Source organism: Camelus ferus, chromosome 2, assembly GCF_009834535.1.
Source record: "Camelus ferus isolate YT-003-E chromosome 2, BCGSAC_Cfer_1.0, whole genome shotgun sequence".
Classification (NCBI taxonomy): Eukaryota; Metazoa; Chordata; class Mammalia; order Artiodactyla; family Camelidae; genus Camelus; species Camelus ferus.
In genome coordinates this window covers 53889476-53911207 of record NC_045697.1, presented here as the reverse complement: position 1 = coordinate 53911207, position 21732 = coordinate 53889476, and the positions used below count along the sequence as shown (strand labels likewise).

The 21732-nt window shown below is 34.4% G+C and overlaps 1 protein-coding gene across 4 annotated transcripts in view; it reads left to right on the top strand.

Annotated features, from left to right (window-relative positions):
- YTHDC1 (YTH domain containing 1) overlaps positions 1–10344 on the top strand; it is a 33490-nt gene extending 23146 nt beyond the window's left edge. For 2 of the 4 annotated variants that reach the window (XM_014564885.2, XM_006191371.3), the window contains 8 exons: positions 299–383; positions 1365–1531; positions 4016–4098; positions 5356–5392; positions 5465–5528; positions 5636–5698; positions 7163–7297; positions 9348–10344. In XM_014564885.2, coding sequence (XP_014420371.1) covers positions 299–383; positions 1365–1531; positions 4016–4098; positions 5356–5392; positions 5465–5528; positions 5636–5698; positions 7163–7297; positions 9348–9572 — 859 coding nt within the window. In that variant the 3' untranslated portion in view covers positions 9573–10344. The remainder of the gene's footprint in view (positions 1–298; positions 384–1364; positions 1532–4015; positions 4099–5355; positions 5393–5464; positions 5529–5635; positions 5699–7162; positions 7298–9347) is intronic. The other 2 variants (XM_006191373.3, XM_006191372.2) reach the window with 1 other exon arrangement.
- The last annotated feature ends 11388 nt before the right edge of the window (positions 10345–21732 follow it).

The window sequence follows — 21732 nt, the reverse complement described above, 5'->3', positions numbered from 1 at the left end:
CAGGTTCGGAGAAGTTGAAAGAGAGTTGGGATTTAAACCCCAAACTGTCTTGGTTTCCAAGCTCATGTTCTTAAGCATATTTAGATCTGTTTTGTTCCATTTGTTTTTTTTAAACACTGGAGAGAATGTGGAAAGAATGCATCTCTGAAGGTGGTTCCCTTTCTGGGAAATAAGTTCTACCAGTCTTAAATTTTAGTCACATTTAAATTGTGATTAACATAGGAATTCACTGTGAAAGTACTGTAAGGCCTTTAAAGGATTCTGCAAAAGAATATAATTGATAACACTGTATTTTTAGGCGTGAACTACCCTTCACTAAGTCGGCTCATCTCACTAACCCTTGGAATGAACATAAGCCAGTAAAGATTGGACGCGATGGACAGGTTTGTTGTTTTAGTTGATTCTTTTAAAAAAACACATATTTAATCAACCCTTTTAGAGATCTTTATTGAGGGACATTTAAAAACCATTTTTGAAAGAACTTGGGAAAGATTAAGGGAAGATACTCTTATTTGGAGTTTGTGATCACTGTGATTATGACTGATTAATAAAACTTCCATTAATATTGAAAGATAGGTAGCTTTATGTGATACTTTAATTAATACAATTGAAGGAAATTTTTTTTGAAGAAAATTGACATTATTTCAAATGGTTTTTCATTATATTTATTACGGTTTTAATAGGTTCTGCATTTTGTATAATACATTTCAGAAATGCCATTTAACATCTTTGCTGAAGTTTTCTGAATAGAAGGAAGCTTTATGAAAAGATGATAAGTATATGTACTCAGATTTTCGAGTCTACAAATGAAATTAAAATAAATCCAGACCTGTGACCCTTATGTTTCTACATATATTTTTGAACCAGGTTTTCATTGCTTATAAATGAAATGTTGGTAATTGAAAATAAAACTTAATTTTAAAAAGCCCATAGGTTAGTCTGCCTTTGTAGTTAATGTATTTCAGTGCATTTAGCTCTTCGTAATTACGAAAGTTGTTGACACACACCAACGTAAATGTTTTTCCCCCACTGTTAAGATGGATGACTTTGTCCTGATTCTTAAGTATTCTGCACAAAGAAATACTCCTTTGTTGCAGAGGGTCATTGTCACAGAGTTTTTTGTATAGTTAACTTTGGAGATTTTACACTTTTAGTTTTTTACCTTTATATAAATACATGAAACACTTTTGAAAGGCTTTTTAAAACCTTTCACGGAAGTTTATCGGAATCTCATACAATCATCAACCTCAGGAAGGAAGCCTTCAAGTCAGTCTGTTTTTCTTGTACATGAGGAAAATACAGCAAGTCTATTGAAAGTGTCTCCTCTTTTTTTCATCTTGTAAATTACTACTTTCCTATTTTAGGAAATTGAACTTGAATGTGGAACCCAGCTTTGTCTTCTATTTCCCCCTGATGAAAGTATTGACTTGTATCAGGTCATTCATAAAATGCGTCACAAGAGAAGAATGCATTCTCAGCCCCGATCAAGAGGACGTCCATCCCGTCGAGAACCAGTCCGGGATGTGGGAAGGTTAGAAACGTTCTTTGGACTGATAATAGGCACATGTGTCAGAATAACATGATGGAGGAATTTGATTCGTCAAAAGTTTGTCCTGCGGTAAAGAAGAAAGAGAAAATCCTCAAATCAAGCTGCATGGACTAGTTTGTGGCTTCATTGAGGATTTCACATGGTCTCACCTTGGTCTCAGTCATTTTTCAAGAGGAAAATGGGGATCTTTCCTAATGCAGAAAAAATTATTTGCTAAAGCGTGATAACCAGTTTAGATGATAATCTCATTATACGATGTATACCACTGAAATGAGGTAGGCCTTTTTTGCTAAGAACAGGCTAGGAAGGAGGAAGAGGAGAAAGTCTTTATTTGCAAAAATTGTTAATATTTTGTAAAAAGCCTTTTCTTTCAGGTGTGTCTCTGGATAACCTTATCAGATATGGGACTTTTATAAAGGATCACTAATATTTTTTCAGAAGATGCCGCCTCGTTTAGAGGATAAAATATTTTAAATTATTTTGATGTTCAAGAGGAGCATTATTGGGACTATTTCAGATTTTACCACCGTGATGTGTTAACCCCATTGTCAAATATTGTCTAACATGTACCCAGTGAATTCACACATCTTGCTGAGCTTCTGAAAACCATAGGTTCTTTCCAAAGGGGATCAAGTGGCCCTGGGAGACCCGGCAACAAACCAAAAAGAAGGGCTGTTGCTGTGTCTGTTTACAACTTTTCCAGATGCTGGCAGTACCTGTGGACTTAAAAGTGTTTTTAGAGGATCGCCATGGTTATTGATCACTACTTTATGAACTAAACAGCATTTTCCAGGAAAAGGGGGTTTAACTTGTTACAGAATTGGAGAAGTTTTTGCAAAGGACTGATTTAAGCCCTTCTACCCAACACCTTCCCCTGTATAGATTTGCATACAGCTAAATCTAAAATACTCTGCTAAAGACTGTTGGATGTATGGTTGATGATGGGATGAAACCTTTGGTTAAGTTTCCTTTTGATGGAAACATCCTGTGGTAGGTACAGATAATCCAACAAGCGTCCCTATTTCTTTGAGCTTAAGAAGGACACTGTCAATTAGGTAGGAGGAACCTGGCAGAGCCCCCTTATTTTTGGCCTAGAAGGACTGAACACCAAGATGTCTCTTGAAGTTTTAAGCTAAGAGAGTTCCAGTGCAATACAGTACATACAAGTGAAGTTTACCTCAGTTTTGCAATGGACTGTAAACCATACTTATTACACCACTACACCTTCTCTCAAGCCTGCCAGGGCCTCCATATTTGTATGTGGCTTACAGCTTAAAGTCAGTAGTTGGACTACTTTATGAACTGTTACTATCATGTTTTATTCCGGTCGTAAATGCACTTCCCAAACTACAAGAAAGCGGTATGTTTATTTTTTAAACCAGTTTTTATTTTCTTAGTCTTATTTATTGTAGATGCAACTGTTTTTATTCTGTTGGGGGGCTTGGGTTTATTGCAACTTAGCAGTTTGAATTTGTGTTGCAAAAGTTAATGAAAGCAGTTGATACTCAGAGAAATAACTGGAAAACTAGTGATGTCAGGTTATTACAGAGTTTTTGATATTAAGGGTAGAAAGATATTTATTACCTTAAAAACTTGGATTTTTGTTTCTTTTGTGTAGCTCTTTATTAAAAGCTAAGTAAAATGAGGTGTATTTAATGATGTATTTACGTTAACCATTAAGATTTATGGCAGATAGTGAAGAGCAGCCCTCTGCAGAGAGTAAAGTTTGAACTTGTTGTATAAACTCTGTTAAACTCTGGCCCATTACTTGCCAGTATTATTTTTTAAGGCATTGTCTCTGGAAATAAAATTCCCTTAATTCTTAAATGTTATTAACTTTAGAAATTAGTTTTTTGAAGTATTAAGATTTTCAAAACTTACCTGTAAAGTCACTTTTAATAAGTGTCAAATTTTCTGTATGATCATGTGAAAAGTATAATTTTGTGCAAAGTAGAAGAAAAATATTAAAGAAGTCCTAATTCTTCAGACTTAGCCTAACATGACACTAATAAGTTTAAATATATAGATTTTGTAGTTAGTTATTGTGTAATGATGAGAGAGTTTTTCTCCCTCTCTTTTTACTTGAATGGAGACTCTGAGAAAGTGTTTTGATTGCTAAACTGGATATTAACATTAGTTTGAGGGCAGCTCATTTACTTTTGTTTTGATTACTAAAATATGATTTACATATTTTGAGCAGATTACTCTTTGCAAGCGTCTCATCACAGCATGAGGATTACAGAGAATATCTTGTTTCCAGCAATACATCTAAGGATTGGTATATAGTAATTAATTTGAGGAATTAAAATTTAGAAATTTTAAGATATTTGCTCACCAGAAATTAGGGTGTTATTTTAAAGGAAGTAATAAGCTATTCTTTGTACTTATTTTTGTCAGAAACTCTTGCTTGCTGTTTGTTCTCCCAGCAGTTTTTGGTTTAATTTCTAATGTGTCTAATTTGTGTAGGCGTCGACCAGAAGATTATGATATTCATAACAGCAGAAAGAAACCAAGGATTGACTATGCCCCTGAGTTTCATCAGAGACCAGGTTAATATTTTATAATCCTGATGACTTGAAATTATTAAAAACAATAACAGCAACAACAACACAAAAACTTCTGTCATGGGCCTATAGTTTTTAAAAGTGAGAAAACTTAGGATGTGACTACTTAAACCTTAGGAATTTATTAATAGTTCTTAATAATTCTTCCTCTACTTTAAATTTGTTTAATCTATTCCAGTGTGACTCATTATCATAGTCTGTTAATTACCTGAAATTGCCAGTTTATAATTATTGCACAAATGGAAACTGCGTATGTATTTTAAGATTAAATGTAGTTAGGGAAAGCAATGATCTTAACACTGTTAGGCTTTTTATTCTCTGGTACTTAGTATTTCATGTGGTATATAGCTTTAATTAGAAACTGAAATTTTTTTTTTAAATACAAGTATCTGACTTCCATGTTTATAGAGAGGAGTAGGAAGTACTTGGTTTGTAATCTAAAAGCAGCTTCTCAGTCTTTCCCTTACTAGAATCATAAAAGGCAAACTGTATTATTTAAAATTGTCAGTGATCCAATTATAAAAATTCAGCAGTTTGGAAATTGGCGTTCGTGAGCACTACAGCACTATTCCATCACAAGTGGCTTGATAAGCCTCATTCTTCTCTAAAATGGAATATTCCAGAGAGTAAAATTAATTTTACTCCCATAACTTGGCCACTCAGATTTTTTTACATTTTAATTTGCTGAGTCCTTATTAGAAGGAGATATGGGAGGGGGCGAATATTTCTCTTATCACCATGGTTCTTTCATTTAAAGTGTATATATCTTCATTTTTGCAACTTTTGTAATTTTGCTTTTCTTCCCTTAAGTTTGCATTTTTTAAAACTATCTATGATTGATTCAGAAAGGCTTCTGTATACTCAAGGTGGAAGGTAAACATTTGTTTTAAGAAAGTCCTATTACAGTGTCCTCAAGATAATTCCTCTTCCCTTACCTTTATTATGGTGCAGCATGAAGAAATTTCTGTCTAGCAAGAATTGGGGTGTGGATTTAGAAGATCCATATGAAAACCTCTCTAGCAGTTTATAATTCTGTGATATCAGTAAGTTACTTAGTTACTTCCTAAATTATCATGTAATCTGAGAAGAAAATCTGAAAATGGAATGATATGTAATAGCATCATTTAATAGCATCACTTTATTTCATGGGAGGAATTGAAATGAGTGGTAAGGAAGGTTTAATTATAATGCCATAATAAAAAGTATAAATTTGATATACTAAAATGCTTGATGTTTGAACAGGGTATTTAAAGGATCCACGATACCAGGAAGTAGACAGGTAAGTTGGGTTCACTCTTGCTTAGTTTTGAATTACATTCTTGGAACTAGTTTATGAATTACCTGAATTTAGTTTCACAAATCTTATTCCCAACAGACGATTTTCAGGAGTTCGCCGAGATGTGTTTTTAAATGGGGTAAGCATTTCATTTTTTATATTTAATGTATGTAAAATCAGGATCTGATTTATTTTGTAGTTCTGGGTTTTTTATTTACTTATTGACATTATCATCTTTCATTTTAGTCCTACAATGATTATGTGAGGGAATTTCATAACATGGGACCACCACCACCTTGGCAAGGAATGGTTTGTATTCTATTTTTGCAAGTTATTTTACTTCGTTTGCAGTTTGATTATTACAGTTACCCATTAAGAGACTTACAATACGTATCTTTGAGGACAAATAACTGCATGCTGTTTTTAAAACTCAAGACTCATGAATGATTTGATTTGTATTAATAGTACAGGCTTAACTGACAAGTCTTATGATTTATTATTGTAGTGGTAGGTAGTGCAAACTTTAGGTTCAAACACCTTCTCTTCACAAATCTGACCTGGACAAGTTTCATAATACTTTTTTTTTTCCCTTAGTTTTCCTTACCTGTAAAACTCAGTGAGCATCTATTTATTCTTTGGCTCATCAAACTTAATGTTTAGTATCCACTCTTTGCAAGGCACTGTGCTTTCTCTGGGTATGCATTGGTGAATAAATTGGACGTTATGCCTATCCTTGTATGTCTTAAAATTTAATGGAATAATGTCAGCCTCATAGGAAGCTTAATTTGCAAAATACATGTAAAATTTATAGCCTAGTGCCTGACTCTAATATTCAGTAAATTTTCTGTTTAAGATAAGGTTAATTAAACCTTGTTTCTAAACTTTTTTTCCTTTATTTAAGAAAACTGGATATGCTTTTTAGAGTATATTTTGAGATACTGAGGATAGCTGAAGCATCAATTCCTCAGAAATAAAAAAACTTGGAAGTAGTTCTTACTGTTTCTTTCTTTTTAAACTTTTTTTTATTTTAAGTGCTGCCTTTAATGTGACCTTTACATCTGACTTTTGTTTCACTTAAGGTATTGTATACAGATAGGTGAATTATTAATTTCTTTCCTTTAGATTCTATGAAATTAAAATAATCAAAGTATTTATTATGTTGACGCTAACTAGGGGGAGAAGCACCTTTGATTTGTTCTTACTCATTTTATAATGGCATTTAAAAGTTTATTAGCTCCTGGATTTTTTTTTTTTAAATAGATTTGTGCACAATGGTTAGGATGACTGATTCCAGAGCCAGAGTGCTTAATGCTGTGTCTAACTTCCACTCCTTTAATAGCAATGTGATCTTAAGCAAATTACTTGACCATTTTGGTGCCTCAGTTTCCCCTTTTGTAAACTATGATTATGTAATAGTACCTATCTGGTAGGGTTGCTGTGAGAATTAAATGAGATGTGTGAAGTGCTTAGGATAGTGCCTGGTTCATAGTAATCAATGTGTAGTAACGGCTTGCTATGTCTATTAGAATTTAAATAATATGTTAAAAAGTATAAGCATGTTAAATCTTACAAGATATGTATCCAATTGGATAGTTTATTGCACATGTGTTTTCAATAAGCAAATACAATATTGTGAACAATCCTAATACCATCAAAGTGGAAGGCTAGTACAGATTAAATTGTTTGGGATGGGTGGTTTGGATAGGGGAATTCTAAAAATGGTTTGTTTACAAGGGTGTTTGGTAGATGCTCATGGAAGTTTTCTTTTTTTAGACTCCTTATCCTGGGATGGAACAACCTCCACACCATCCTTACTATCAGCACCATGCTCCACCTCCTCAAGCTCATCCCCCTTACTCAGGACATCACCCAGTACCACATGAAGCCAGATACAGAGATAAACGAGTAGTAAGTGCATAAGAAGGCAGAGATGTGAGGGATCTACTTATAATTCTGTAGAAAATTTAAATGTGGGGTATACCAGGGCACGTTGAGTGGTGGAATGTTTCATGTTCTTACTGCTTACTGCAGACTTTGAAGCAGTTCACGGTTTGTTTTTACTAAAAGTGACTAATCCCATTTAACTAGACTATATTTCTTTCACTGATCAAGCATGAACTACTTAGGTTGAGGCAACTCCTACATACAACTTTCAGGTAATGTCCTAGTGATATAGCAAACTAGGTGGTGTCCTAAAGATACCATAAACTAGGATGTTTTCTTTTTGTGCTTGGATCTTTAAATACAACTCTGTAATTAATATTACAGATAGGTATTTCTAAGCTCTATATATTCTGGCTGACTCAATTTTTGTACGATAGATGGTATATATTTAGTTAATAGATAAACTCTAATCTCATTTAGTCATTTATTTCTGGTTCTACCATATTTTGTTAAAGCTAGTAATCAAATGAATTATTTCACCTCTCTGTCTTGATTCTTATGATGATACAGCAAATGACAAACAGATAAGAAGCAATGCAGCAGAAAAGTAATTGTCTCTTAATAAATTTTGGTTCCAATAGTTGATATGAAAGCTTTTTTTCAGTAACTTCAAAATAGGATGAATGAAAGACAGTCTCCAGTTTGAGATTTCTGGGTCTTCAACATAGTAGTTGGGTCGAGTTTGTTTCTTAAATGTTATGCACGCACACGCGCACACACACTCTCTGACTCTGTGCTGGGCCACATAAACTCCTTTTATCTTCCCAGATGGTGAAGGGCTTGCATATTTGAGAGGGCCCGTCAGAGCAGTAGTTTCCTAGCCTGTCATTGAGATACTTTGGTCTGTCATTTATTTCGTTATCCTTATACAGATATTAATCCTTCAAAATAAAGTCATACTAGAACTTTCAATATTCAGTAAAACAGTCTGTGAATATTAATGACTAATAGACTTTAGTGGGTTTTTTTTTTTTTTTCAGTCACAGAAAAAGAAATATACAGCCTGTGTATGATGAAATCTTAGTTAACTAGATTACTGGGTTGTGTTTAAAAAAAAAATCCCTTTTGTGAATGATCATATTATTTTCACAATAGGAAGTTTTCCTGAGATTCTTTTACAAAATATACTCGTCTTTTTTAACAAGTTCTGTTTCGTGCACATTTATGTGCTTGCTTTTTGGTTAGTATTTATGTTCCATGCTCACGTAATATTTACTTATTTATTATATATGAAAGGTAATGTGGAATTGTTGAACCTTATATCCTGTATATTCCAGCTGACTTTTGAAGAGACCAAGTTCAGTAAGTAGAGTTGAGCTGCGAACTAAGAATAGAAAGCCCAGAGGAGGTATCAGACTTAGAAGTAGCCGCATGGCAACTTTGCACCTCAGTTGCTTAACCTTACCCTTCGCTGTCCTCCTCTACCTTTTGTGGATTATTAGCTCTGTGTGGAGTAGACTCCACAATCTTACTGCAGTACGTATTTTCTCAAAATTCTATGAAATGCCTGAACTGTTTGTTATTAACAGTGATTTAGTTTGAGAGAAAATCCAGAATGGAAAAATTCCTAATTTCACCTTAAGAGGGCAGAGTTGGCTTAGTTTTAGTTTGTAGAATCAAAGGAGGAAAAACAGGGTTCACCATGTTGCAGAAAAACATTGATGACATTTAATGGAATTGGCAACATGTATTCATGTCTTGATCATGTGGTTGATGGTCCCCACTAGGTGATTATTTTGGCCTAAATCTTATTAAAGGGATTGGATGGAGAAATTAAATAGAAAACTAACTACATGAAGTAATTTTTAACGAGATTTGAATAATCCTCTGCTGTAGGTGTCTAATGAGTAAGACATCAAAATCCTTTTTCTAAACAGCGTCAGAATTACATTCTGTGAATTAATGCATAAGTATATTTCTCTAGATTCTTTCTCTCTACCAGACAATTATAATAAAGGGACTCATAAATTCCATTTGATTTTGACATACCATACCCATTTCTTACCTTTTTTAGCATGATTATGATATGAGGGTGGATGATTTCCTTCGTCGAACACAAGCTGTTGTCAGTGGTCGGAGAAGTAGACCCCGTGAAAGAGATCGGGAGCGAGAACGTGACCGTCCTAGAGATAACAGAAGAGACAGAGAGCGAGATAGAGGACGTGATAGAGAAAGAGAAAGAGAGCGATTATGTGATCGGGACAGAGACCGAGGGGAGAGAGGTCGTTATAGAAGATAATGCGCTTTTGGAAGCACTGATCGTTTAAAGATAAAAAATCTTGTATTTTTCTTTTTGTGTGTGTTTACAAGTAGTAAATTTATTTTCAGCTGTCTGCTTAAAGTTCATTGTGTAGAAGGATTTATTATGACCCTCTTTGTTCCAAGCATGCAGTATAATAAGAACTGGAAAAACTCAAATCCTCCAAAAATGCACAGCTGACAATTTGAGTTGACACTTACTGGGGCAGAATGGAACAGTCCAAGAATGTAGATATTGATTCATTCTCCGTAATGTTTATCTACTTATAGCGTGTTCATCCTAGAGTTATTTTTGTTTGTTTTCTTCCTTTTGGATCTTACTGATGACTGCCATGATATTTTGCTTTGATGTGTTTCTAAATGTAGTTGCACACGGTTCAGTAAAAATAATGCTGCTATCAGGTATGCAAATATTGAAGTATGATGGTTTGACTGTATGGCAGTGTTGTAGCAGCCTCTTGGTTTCTCCCTTTCCTTTTTTTTTTAATCTTAAAAAAGGTCACTTTTTATTTTTCTTCCATCTTCAATGATGAGAGCAATATTAAGAAGACATTGCTATCTAATTTTTAATCTTTTTAAATAAATTCCCATGTTCAGTAGCATGGTTGATGCCATCGCTTTAGCCTTCCCCTCCACACTGTACACATCGGCCTGGAATGTTCACAACTTGTGTGTGCGGCAGCGGAAGATAATTCCCATATTCTACATTGCTACTGTTTTGTATAAAATAAATTGGTAAAGATTGACACTTACCCGTTGTGTTTCTTTCTTGTCTGGAAGCAAGTTTGTTTTCTTATGTATTAGTGGGCATCAAAGAATGCTTTGTGTTTAGGGATTGTAGGGGCCCCATTTGCCTTTTTTTTTTTTTTTTTGCATATTTTAGCAATTAACCTAGGTCATTTAACTTTCTTTTTTTATGTATATTTTTATTGAAGTATAATCAGTCTACAGTGTTGTGTCAATTTCTGGTGTACAGCACAATACTTCAGTCATATAGGAACATACATATGTTTGTTTTCATATTCCTTTTCACCATAAGTTACTACAGGTTATTAAATATATTTCCCTGTGCTATACAGTATAAACTTGTTTATCTATTTTATATATATTAGTTAGTATCTGCAAATCTGAACTCCTACTTTATCCCTTCCCCCTGGTAACCATAGTTTGTTTTCTGTGTGAGTCTGTTTCTGTTTTGTAAATAAGTTTGTCTTTGTTTTTCTTTTTTTTAGATTCCACGTGTAAGTGATACATGGATTTTTCTTTCTCTTTCTGGCTTGCTTCACTTAGAATGACAATCTCCAGGTTCATCTGTGTTGCTGCAAATGGCATTATTTTATTATTTTTTATGGCTGAGTAGTATTCCATTATATAAATGTACCACAGGTTCTTTAATTAACTTTCTAATACAAGAACTAATGGTACACAATGGAGTTAATTTCCTATGTTGGTTAAGTGTTCTTCACCTGATAAAATTTTTGGTTCTACTCTGGGCACAGAATTGCTTTCTTCTTTCAGGTTTTCTGTTTTCATCTTTGATAAGTTAGCTACCTTAGATATTTTCTATTTTACTTAAAATTTAAACCACATAGTTATTTTAAGTTCATCATTCCCTGTCAGTAATAACAAGCTATATAAAACACAGTTTATGAAAAATATTTTTGTGTTTTATTTTGAGTTACACTTGTAATTTTGGCTTTTATTATGTTGAATATTTAAACATTTGGGATATCTGAATATTTGACCACATTTTTTGTTTTCATGCATTGTCATATTTATAATTGTGTCCTGTACTAATCAGAATCACAGTTTGGTATTTACTCTATTTATTAGTCTCGAACATAAGAACTTCACTGTGGAAGGATATTTAAAACTATCAGTTTACTGCTTCCATATTCTCACTGGCACTTAGAATATTTTTCCATGCACTTGTAATTAGTGGTTTTATTTACCTATTTCAAAAATAAAGCCTAAGGGTTTATTTTAAATCTATGAGTGTAGGGAGAGACGAAAGAATATTTAACTATGTGTTAAGAAAACTGGGTTCTAGTTTCAGTATTTGCCTTCATTTAAACTAAACCAGCTGGTAATGCAATGCAGGTCATTTCACTGATACTTTGTTTTCATTAGTTTTACACATTAATATCTAAGGTTTTCTTTTCAAGTTCTTAAACTGAAAAATTTCTAAAATGTAGAGGAATCACTAAAAATGTTACTTTATGAGGTGACCAGTTATACAAGACCGGTGGGTAAATGACCAGTAGTCATTTTCCTGAAATTATAACAGTAATAATAAAATACAAGTTATATTGAGCGCTTAGCATTTAAAGGCACTTAGTGGCTTTCGTGTACTGACTTATTTCACCTTCATATGACATCCAACTCCCTATTTTTAAGATGGAGAGAGAGGCCCAAAGAAGCTAATAACTTGTCCAAGATTGTGAAGTTGATAATTGGTGGAGCCAAGGTTCAACCCGTGTTTTTATCCAATTTGGTGTTTTTTGAAGAAGTCACCTCATCTCTTGGAAAAGTAGAGTATTAATAAATATTTTTAAATGATGATGCTGGGTTCTACTAAGAATATTAAATGTATTTCCTTCAGGTTTCTATTTCCTATTTCTGATTTCCTATTTAAGTACCAGATACAATCCTATATGCTTAATGTTAGCTGATTTAGTCATCAAAATAATTGGTTTCTCCCCCTCCTGATCTTTTTTTTTTTCTGGTTTTAAAAATTATTTACTAAATCTGAGGGCTTCTCAGCACATTTCCTGCACGTGCCCTTCAGATCTTCAGTCTGTAAATTCATAGCTGAGAGAACAGCTACAGAGATACTAAGAAAGACCTACTCTGCTAAGGCTCCATTGGGTTTACCCTTCTAAAAGAGGTAACTGCCAGGTCAAGATGAAACCGCAGGTCGTTTATGCATTGATTTCCAATTGGGTTTTAAGAACCATACCATTTTGGTGTCCTGATTTTCCAAAACAAATTACTAGTTTTAGGTGACTAGTGACATAATCAGTCAGGAGCCCAAGCAAGATGAAGGAATACAGCATACATACCAAACATTAAAGACTCATTTTCCCCACATTCAGAAAAAATACTGATTTTTAAAAGTTTTTTAAAAGCAAGCCTATACAAAATAAAGTTCCCTTACTATTTTGTATATAAGTATATATATATTTTTTACAATATCAGGAACTTTTTCATTTTTAAAAATTGAGGTATGGTTTATTTACAATGTTTCAGGTGTACAGCAAAGTGATTCAGTTCTATATATAGGTAAATCTATTCTTTTTCAGACTCTTTTCTTGCAAAGATTACTACAAGATACTGAATACAGTCCCCTGTGCTATAGAGTAGGCCCTTGTTGGTTATCTATATTATATGTGTTAGTTCCAAACTCCTAATTTATTCATCCCTCAAATTTCCCCTTTGGTAACCATAAGTTTGTTTTCTATGTCTGTGATACTATTTATGTTTTGTAAATAAGTTCATTTGTATCATTTTTTTAGATTCACATATAAGTGTTATGATACTCGTCTGTCACTGACTCAGTGTGATAATCTCTAGGGCCATCCATGTTTCTGCAAATGGCGTTATTTCATTCCTTTGTATAACTGAGTAATACTCCGTTGAATATATCAATCACATCTTTATCCAGTCATCTGTCGATGGACATTTAGGTTGTTTCCATGTCTTGGCTATTGTAAATAGTGCTGTTACGAACATTAGAGTGCATATATCTATTGATATTACAGTTTTCTTTGGATATATGCCCAGGAGTAGGATTGCTGGATCCTATGGTAACTCTTAGTTTTAGTTTTTTAAAGAAACTTCATACTATTCTCCCTAGTGACTGCACCAATTTACATTCCCACCAACAGTGTAGGAGGGTTCCCTTTTCTCCATGCCTTTTCCAGCATTTATCTTCAAAGTAACTGGTTTCTCTCCTCCTGATTTTTTTGGATGAAAAAAACTGACAGGACCACGGTGTAAAAGATTGCATGATATTTTTTTTTCTCCTATGCAGAGGAGTCAAAATAATAGAAATGTAAAATGGAAATCCTGATTAGCTATTTGAAGATATTTATGGCAGCTTTCCTTGCTGTGAAAAGCATAGTTTCTTTCATGTATTCCACAATATTGTTTCTAAAAACCTATACATCACCAACATGTTCAAGTCAAAAACAAAATTCAATTATTCAGAGTTTATAGAAATTCAGTCAGGATTTTATTGGCTAGAGTAAAACTTCAAGGGAGTGAAACAATGTCACTTCTCTTTTGGCTTTGCTTTCCCCTATGATGATTTTATTCTCAGGCTTAGTCTTAAAATTATCATCCTAAGGCATTGAAACATGGAATAAGAAGGAAGTGTAAGTTGCCAGCATTTGACTGACTATGCTGGAGTTCCCGACTCCAAGGTCAGGGTGACTGACACACATGGATGATTTTATCCCAATTTTTAAAATTTGGTTTGATTTGGATAGAAAACATCCCAAGTGTAATTTGTTATATGTATTAAAAATTAGGCACCTGTGACACTATTTGTCCAAACTTTTAGACTTCAAGTTCCTTGTAGTAGGAATTGGAATCTTAGAGCTTAAACAATTTAGAGCATTCCATCCTCTGTAATACGGGTCATTTATTTTTTTCCCCTCCTTTTCATGCTTTTAAGTCTTTGTGGTTCCCTTTCAGTTTCTTCTCTATGTCCTAAACCTGTCTGTGGCATCTGAAAGACAATTCAATCCTACAAATGATATTCAGGTTATGAAAGGTCAGGAAACTTCCGGATCTTGGCTTCCACTGAAGTCACTCAAAGGAACTTTGTTTTTAAAATGTGTGGCAAAAGACAGGGCAGGGGGCTGCAGTTAGCCTCACAGAATTTCCAAGGGACTCTGATTCTGGAATATGAGCTCAGATTTTCTTTTTTTTCCCTTAGGTTGGAAATATTAAATCAACAAAATATTAACAACTGGCTAATAGACTACAAAAATTCCGTCTACCCGCTTCATTTGTAGTGGTTTTCAGAAGTGTATGAGAATTTTGGTACAAAATTAAGGAACTTAAGTGGTTTTTATGGGAACATCCTATTTAAAGTATTTTACTGGAGAAATGTGTTTTTCCTCTGTGTAACTTCTGAGAGTTTTTAACTGAAATCTATGATGACAGAATAATATTGGGATTGATTTTAACCTCGTAATACTCAATTTGGGGTGTGTGTGTGTGTGTGTTTTCAAAGCTATTTAGATGCACATAAAATTTTACTGAATGTAAACTTCCTTTTTGGGATTTTGGATTTAAAGTTAAATCCCCATTTGCATCATTTCTTATTTCAAAATCACAAACCCATATTCTGTTTTGTAGAAAAACTCATGCAAGAACTTGGGCTCTTCTCATACTTTGTAAACAGACATCTTTAGAAACATACATTACCTATTCTGTAGCAGCTGTATTTCAACACCACAGTGAGGTCATACAGCTAGAGTGATGATTTGAGAACAGATGCACTGACTTCATTTTATTAATAAAGTCTAAATAATAGTTACTGTGAATGTTAACTGGTTTCCTATGTAGCCTCCATCCTTTTTATACATTCTAACAGTTCTTCAGTTATCACTCAAGTATCCCCACCCTACCAGAACCCATGCAATTCAGGAATAGTTGGCCCCATCCTTGGAGAATGGACTTGACCGTCCTGCGTTATCCCATTTCCTTAGGAACTCCTAGTCACATAGGGCCTGGCATTCCTTTTGCCATGGCTTGGCTTAGAACTGGGCAGTTTACTATCCTTAGGCCAGTGAGATGTCATGGGAGTTTTTCCGAGAATTTCTGGGAAAGATTTGCCTGCTCTTAGGACAGTCACTGGAGTAGATACTTTTTTTTTTTCACATCAGGGGACTAAATTATGCGAAAGCAAAGCCTGGAACTGTTACAACTATTTTGCCAGCTTCAGGGAACTGTTAGTTTAAGGATAGATCCAACAAACAGCAGGATAACCCATTCTGTCTTGCATCATAGAATAGGGTAGAACTTTATGTAATCTTTGAGGAACTTTTCTACTTCACTGGGCCTTGAACCAAAGATGCCATAAATACAGTTGACGATTTACAGAAACAGAAAAATCATTGGGAAAGGGTCATAGATCTGAGTAAAGTAGTGGATGAGTGAGTGCAGGATCAATAGGAACAAACAGATCTTGATAAAACAAAGTACACTTCAGCTATTGAAGTGACACAGGGATATGTTTTGCACTTGAACTCATCAGACACAAGTGTTGATGTGGGGGAATGGTACTCAGGGCACACTGAGTTTGCACAGTAAAATTCTGGGGAAGGGCGAAAAGAGGAAAGAGGAGAGCTTTAATGATGTCATGTTTACTCTTCACATCATCTCTTTCTGATAGATGCTTCAGACTTTATTGTTAGGATGCGACAAGGTCAGGCTTTGAGCCACGTTGTTTTTACTGCAATAGCGCACAATCTGAGAGGAGGAAGGGAAAGCTTATTTGTCCTGTGTTTGGGAATGTGTTTCCTGGTGCAATCTGGCAAAATAGTCTAGATGTGATATTGATTAGGAACGAAGGGAAAAAAATCAAAATATTTTTAAAAGCATTCAAAATTAAAAATTTATATTGATTTGTTTTTTAATTGAAATATGACAATATTAGCTTCAGGTGTCCAACATGATTTGGTATTTGTGTTGTGAAATCATCACCACAGTCAGTCTAGTTATCACCCATCACTGTACGTAGTTTTACTTTCTTTTCTTGTGATGAGGACTTTGAAGATTGACTCCCCTAACAACTTTCAGATAGTCAGTGTGGTATTAGCTGTAGTCACCATGCTGTGTATTGTATCTCCATGACTTGTTTCTTTTGTAACTGAACGTTTGTACTTTTTACCCCCTTCACCCACTTCACACACCCCCACCACCCATATTGCTCACCCCCACCACCTGCCATCTTTGGTAACCACCAACCTATTTTCTGTATTTTTGAGCTTTATTAAAGTTTTACTTTAAATTTTTTTCTTCTGGACTCTACATATAAGTTATATCGTACAGTGTTTTGTCTTTCTCTGTCTGACTTAATTTCACTTGAGTGTAATGCCATCAAGGTCCGTCCATGTTACAAATAGCAATATTTCATTCATTCTTATGGCTGAACAATACTCCACTGTGTATATATACACATTTTCTTTATTCACTTATGTCTGTACCTTGGCTGTTGTAAATTTGCAGTGAACATGGAGGTGGATATATCTTCCTGAATCAATGTTCTCATTTTCTTTGGGTAAATACCCAGAAGTGAAATTGCTGGAATGTATGGTAATTCTATTCTTAAATGTTTTTTAGAAACTGCCATATTGTTTTCTGTAGTGGCTGCACTGATTTATAGTCTCACCAACAGTGCAGGAGGGCTCCCTTTTCTCTACATCCTCACCAAAACTTGTTATTTCTTGTCTTTCTAATAATAGCCATTCTAACAGGTGTGAGGTGATATCTCATTGTTTGATTTGCATTTCTCCGATGATTAGTGATGATGAGAAGTTTTCATATACCTGTTGGCCATCTGTATGCTTTCACTGGAAAATGGCTATTCAGATCTGTCATTTTTTAATTAGTTTTTTTTGTGTGGCTATTTTATGAGTTTTTTAAAAAAATATATTTTGGGTGCTAACACCTTATCAGATATGATTTGCAAATATTTCCTCCAATTCTGTAGGTTGCTTTTCAATTTTGTTGATAATTTCCTTTGTTGAGCAGAGGTTTTTTAGTTTCATGTACAGGCACACCTCAGAGATACTGCAGGTTCAGTTCCAGACCACTGCAATAAAATTATCAATAAAACTAGTCACACAAATTTTTTGGTTTCCCAGTGCATGTAAGTTATGTTTATACTATATTATAATATATTAAGTATGCAATGGCAATATGTTTAAACAACAATGTATGTACCTTAGTTTAAAAATACTTTATTGCTAAAAAATGCTGATCATCATCTGACAAAGCAAGATTTCCACAAACTTTCAATTTGTAAAACATGCAGTATCTGTGAAAGGCAGTAAAATGAAGTGCAATAAAACAAGGTTGCTTGTAGTCTCACTTGTTTATTTGCTTTTATTGCCTTTGCTTTTGGAATCATCCAAAACACCATTGCCATTCTAATGTCAAGGATCTTACCATCTGTGTTGTTTTTTTTTTTTTTCTTTTCTAGTAGTTTTATTGTTTCAACTCTTTAATCCATTTTGAGTTAACTTTTGTGTGTGGTGTAAGACATCCAGTTTCATTCTTTTGCATGTGGGCTTCTAGTTTTCCCAGCATCACTTATTGAAGAGATTGCCCTAATCCCATGGTGTATTCTTTGCTCTTTTGTTGTAAATTAGTTGACCATATATGTGTGGGTTTATTTCTGGGCTCTCTATTCTGTTCCATTGATTTATGTGTCTGGATGCCAATACCTACTGTTTTGATTACTATAGATTTGTAGTATAGTTTGAAATCAGGGTATGTGATGCCTCCAGCTTTGTCCTTTTTTCTTAAGATTGCTTTGGCTATTTGGTGGTCTTTTGTGATTCCATACAAACATTAGGATTTTTTTGTTCCATTTCTGGGAAAAATGCCTTTGGGATTTTGGTAGGGACTGTAAATCTGTAGTTCACTTTGGTTAGTATGGACATTTTAACAGTAATAGTTCTTCCAATCCATGATCACGGAATATCTTCGTATTCATTTGTGTCTTCTTCAGTTTCTTTCATCAGTGTCTCTTACTGTTCAGAGTATAGATCTTTCACCTTGGTTAAATTTATTGCTAGGTATTTTCTTTTCAATGCAATTATAAATGGATTGTTTTCTTAATTTTCCTTTCTGATAGTTTGTTATTAGTGTATTAAAACACAGCAGATTTTTGTATATGAATTTTATATCCTACACTTTTCCTGAATTTGTTTGTTAGTTCTAACGGTTCCCTGAGAGCATCTCCACAGGCCGCTAGAGATGTGCCAGACCAGAAGCCTGCCCCTCAGGCCAAAGCTCCTGGACAAACAAACAGGTCTATTTTTAAGAAAGACTGAGGGCGTGTTTCTGTCTACTGTCTTTGCAGTGCCCTGGGGGTGGTAGTCTGCCAAGAACTGTCTCTTCAATTGTTACAGTGCCATGGGACCCAGGAGCACAACCCCCCCACCAGCCTTCAGAGACCAGCAGTTGAGGGGTGTACCCTGGGCAGCAGCCACAAAAATCAGGACACCAGCAGAGGGAGAGCATGAAGATGGCACCTGCCAAGAAGAGAGAAGGAAGAAAGAAAGATGCGAAAACGGCGCCTGACAGCCTCTGTCCCTGGAGATTATTCCAGGAAGCATGGGTAGCATATTATCAGTTTGATGTTTATTCCAGGCTTTTTTCTATGTTTGTATATAATCATTTGCATGCATTGTAAAATATCTTAGGAAATATTCTGCGGATAGTTTTTTTCCACTTAAAAATGTATCATGAACATACTTCAGAGTTAAAGAGTACTGACTTCCTTTTTTTTCTGTTTTGATGGCTCCAGCTTTTCTAACGTATGGATGTACCCAAATATCTTTATCCATTCACCTATTCTTAGACAATTAGAGAACTCCTCAATATCTTAGACAATTAGATAACTGTGCTATATCGAGTATTTTCACACATACATCTTAACACGCTGTTTTTTATAAGATAGGGAGGTATCTTGAAATGATATTGTTCAGTCATCTTACATTTTGATAGTTATTGTCAAATTCTTCTCCAAATAGTTGTACAATTTACTTAAACAGTCTATGAGATTTGTCCATTTACTATGCACCCTTATCAGCACTGGGAACTATAGAGCCCTTAAATCCCTGCAGTCTGACAGGAGAAAAACACTATTTCTTTTTAAAATTGATTTGCTTTTCCTTAATTATTTATAAATTTGAGCATCTTTTCATAAATTCATTGAACATTTCTATTCCTTTCCCTAGAAATTGCCTTTTCCTATTCTCTGCTTATGAGTTTACCTTTTTATATATGAATATTAATGTGACATGTGTTATCAGTATTCTCAGCTAACGATGTCTTTTTATTTTGTTTATGGGATCTTCCTCCACATAAAAGTTTAAATCTTTCATATAGTTAAACATACAAATTATTTATGGATTCTTGGTTTTACACTGTTTTCATTCCAAGTTTCACAAGAACACAAAAAAAGTGTTCTTCCATGTAGTTTTAAAATTTTGAAGTTTTTAATATTTAAATCTTCAATTCAATCTGCAGTTTGTTTTTGTGAGACTATCGCATGGGGGTCTCATTGTACAGTTGTCCCAACATGGTTTATAATTGAGAAATCATGAGTAATTTTCAAAGCTCCCAATATTAGGCACTGAGTTTCTACATACACCTGGGTCTGCTTTGAACTCTAGACTGTTCATTGATCTACTTATCTGCATCTGCTTACACCAGGGCCACAGTGTTTTCATAACTATGGTCCTCTCTAGTGTGTATTGTTGACTTTCAATTTTTTTCTTATCTTTGTGCATTTAATATTCCATAATAACACTAACATTTTGTGCCTTTTAAAAATATTTTCAGGATTTTGAATAAATGCATTGAGATCATGCAACTACTTGGAGAGAATAATTTAACTATTGAGGTTACCCATCTAGGTACACAGTAGTTCTTTCCTTTTTTTTTCATATTCTTAAGTAAATCTTTATATTTTTCTTCCAATGTGTATTGTACATTTCTCGTTAAGATTATTTTTATTTATTTTATGTTTTCCGTTCCTATTGTGGTAAATTCTACAATATTTTATGTTTGATTTTTTTTCCTGACACTTAGGAAATCTATTGATTTTTAATATTAATCTTGTTCTTGGCCATCTTACAGAACTTACAATAACCTATGATAATTTTCCAGTTGTTACGTTTGATTTTTCTCAACAGACACCATATTACCTACAAATAATGTCAAATTCTCCTTCTGTGTTCCAATTTTATTATTTTAACATATTTTTCTTATTGAATTGGCCAGGACTTCTAGTACAATACTGCATGGTTAAAGATTGACAACTAAATATTCTTGTCCAGTTCTTGACTTTCATGATAATGATACTTCATTTGAGAAGGAAAACAAAACTTAGCAAAAATCTAAGAATTCTTATATGTGGTTAAACAGATCAAACACTATATATGGCCTTATATTATAAAATAAGTATCTCCTCACCGTTAGCCTACTTAACCATTTCAGTTTTTGTTTCTTCTAGTGGTTATCACATCTCCAGATAATATCCTTACATAGCTGTTTATAGATTTATCAGGTTTATAAAATGCATTTTTATAATTAATTTATCTAACCCTTGTAAAATTTTTTGCCTCTTTCCAAATCAGCCACATTTTTAGTCTCAATTCCTCCACTGAAGAACTGTGACCACTATCTGTGTCTTTACAGAAAGCTAGCTTCACTTGTCTCTTCATCCTCCTCTACTACAAATTCTTTATTTCTCTCTCGCTGGGCCAGCAGTTCAGGTGTTCTGTATTGCTAGTCTGATCAGATGACATGAGCCTTTATCCGCAAACTGCCCTACCCTTCTTGGGTCATGCTTGTTGCAGGTGCGCTCTTAGAGTTCTCATTCGGCACTGAGTTCCACCCCTCTAAATTGTAGGTACCCCTCTGCATCTTGGATCTCAGATAAATTCCTTCCTTCCCTATCATGTAACTATGATCCTAGCTCCTGACTGTAATCAGGGTCACTTGTCCCCACTGATAGTAACTATTTTCCTTGCCCACTGTCCCACTGATGGGAGGAGTCTAAAATGACCATGTGATATTCATAGCTTTAAGTTCAGTGGTAGCCTTACTGTGACCCATGAAAGAAATGTCTTCACTATCCTACCTCCAGAAGCAGAACCCAGAAGAGTCTGGGTATTGAGGATTTGCAGGCTTGTTCCCCTACCTCAGGTCTCAGGAGTCCCATTCTCTTTCTATCTAGGCCCTGACTTTGGTCTAGGAAGCTGTTGAGGTTGTGAGTTGAGTCTCCTTTGTAGCTCTTTTATCTTTGCAATTAAATTTTAAGCCTGGTTTTCTGCTGCTACAGAAGAAGAGAATCTCTAAACACTGCCAGGGAGAACTTCTGAATTTCA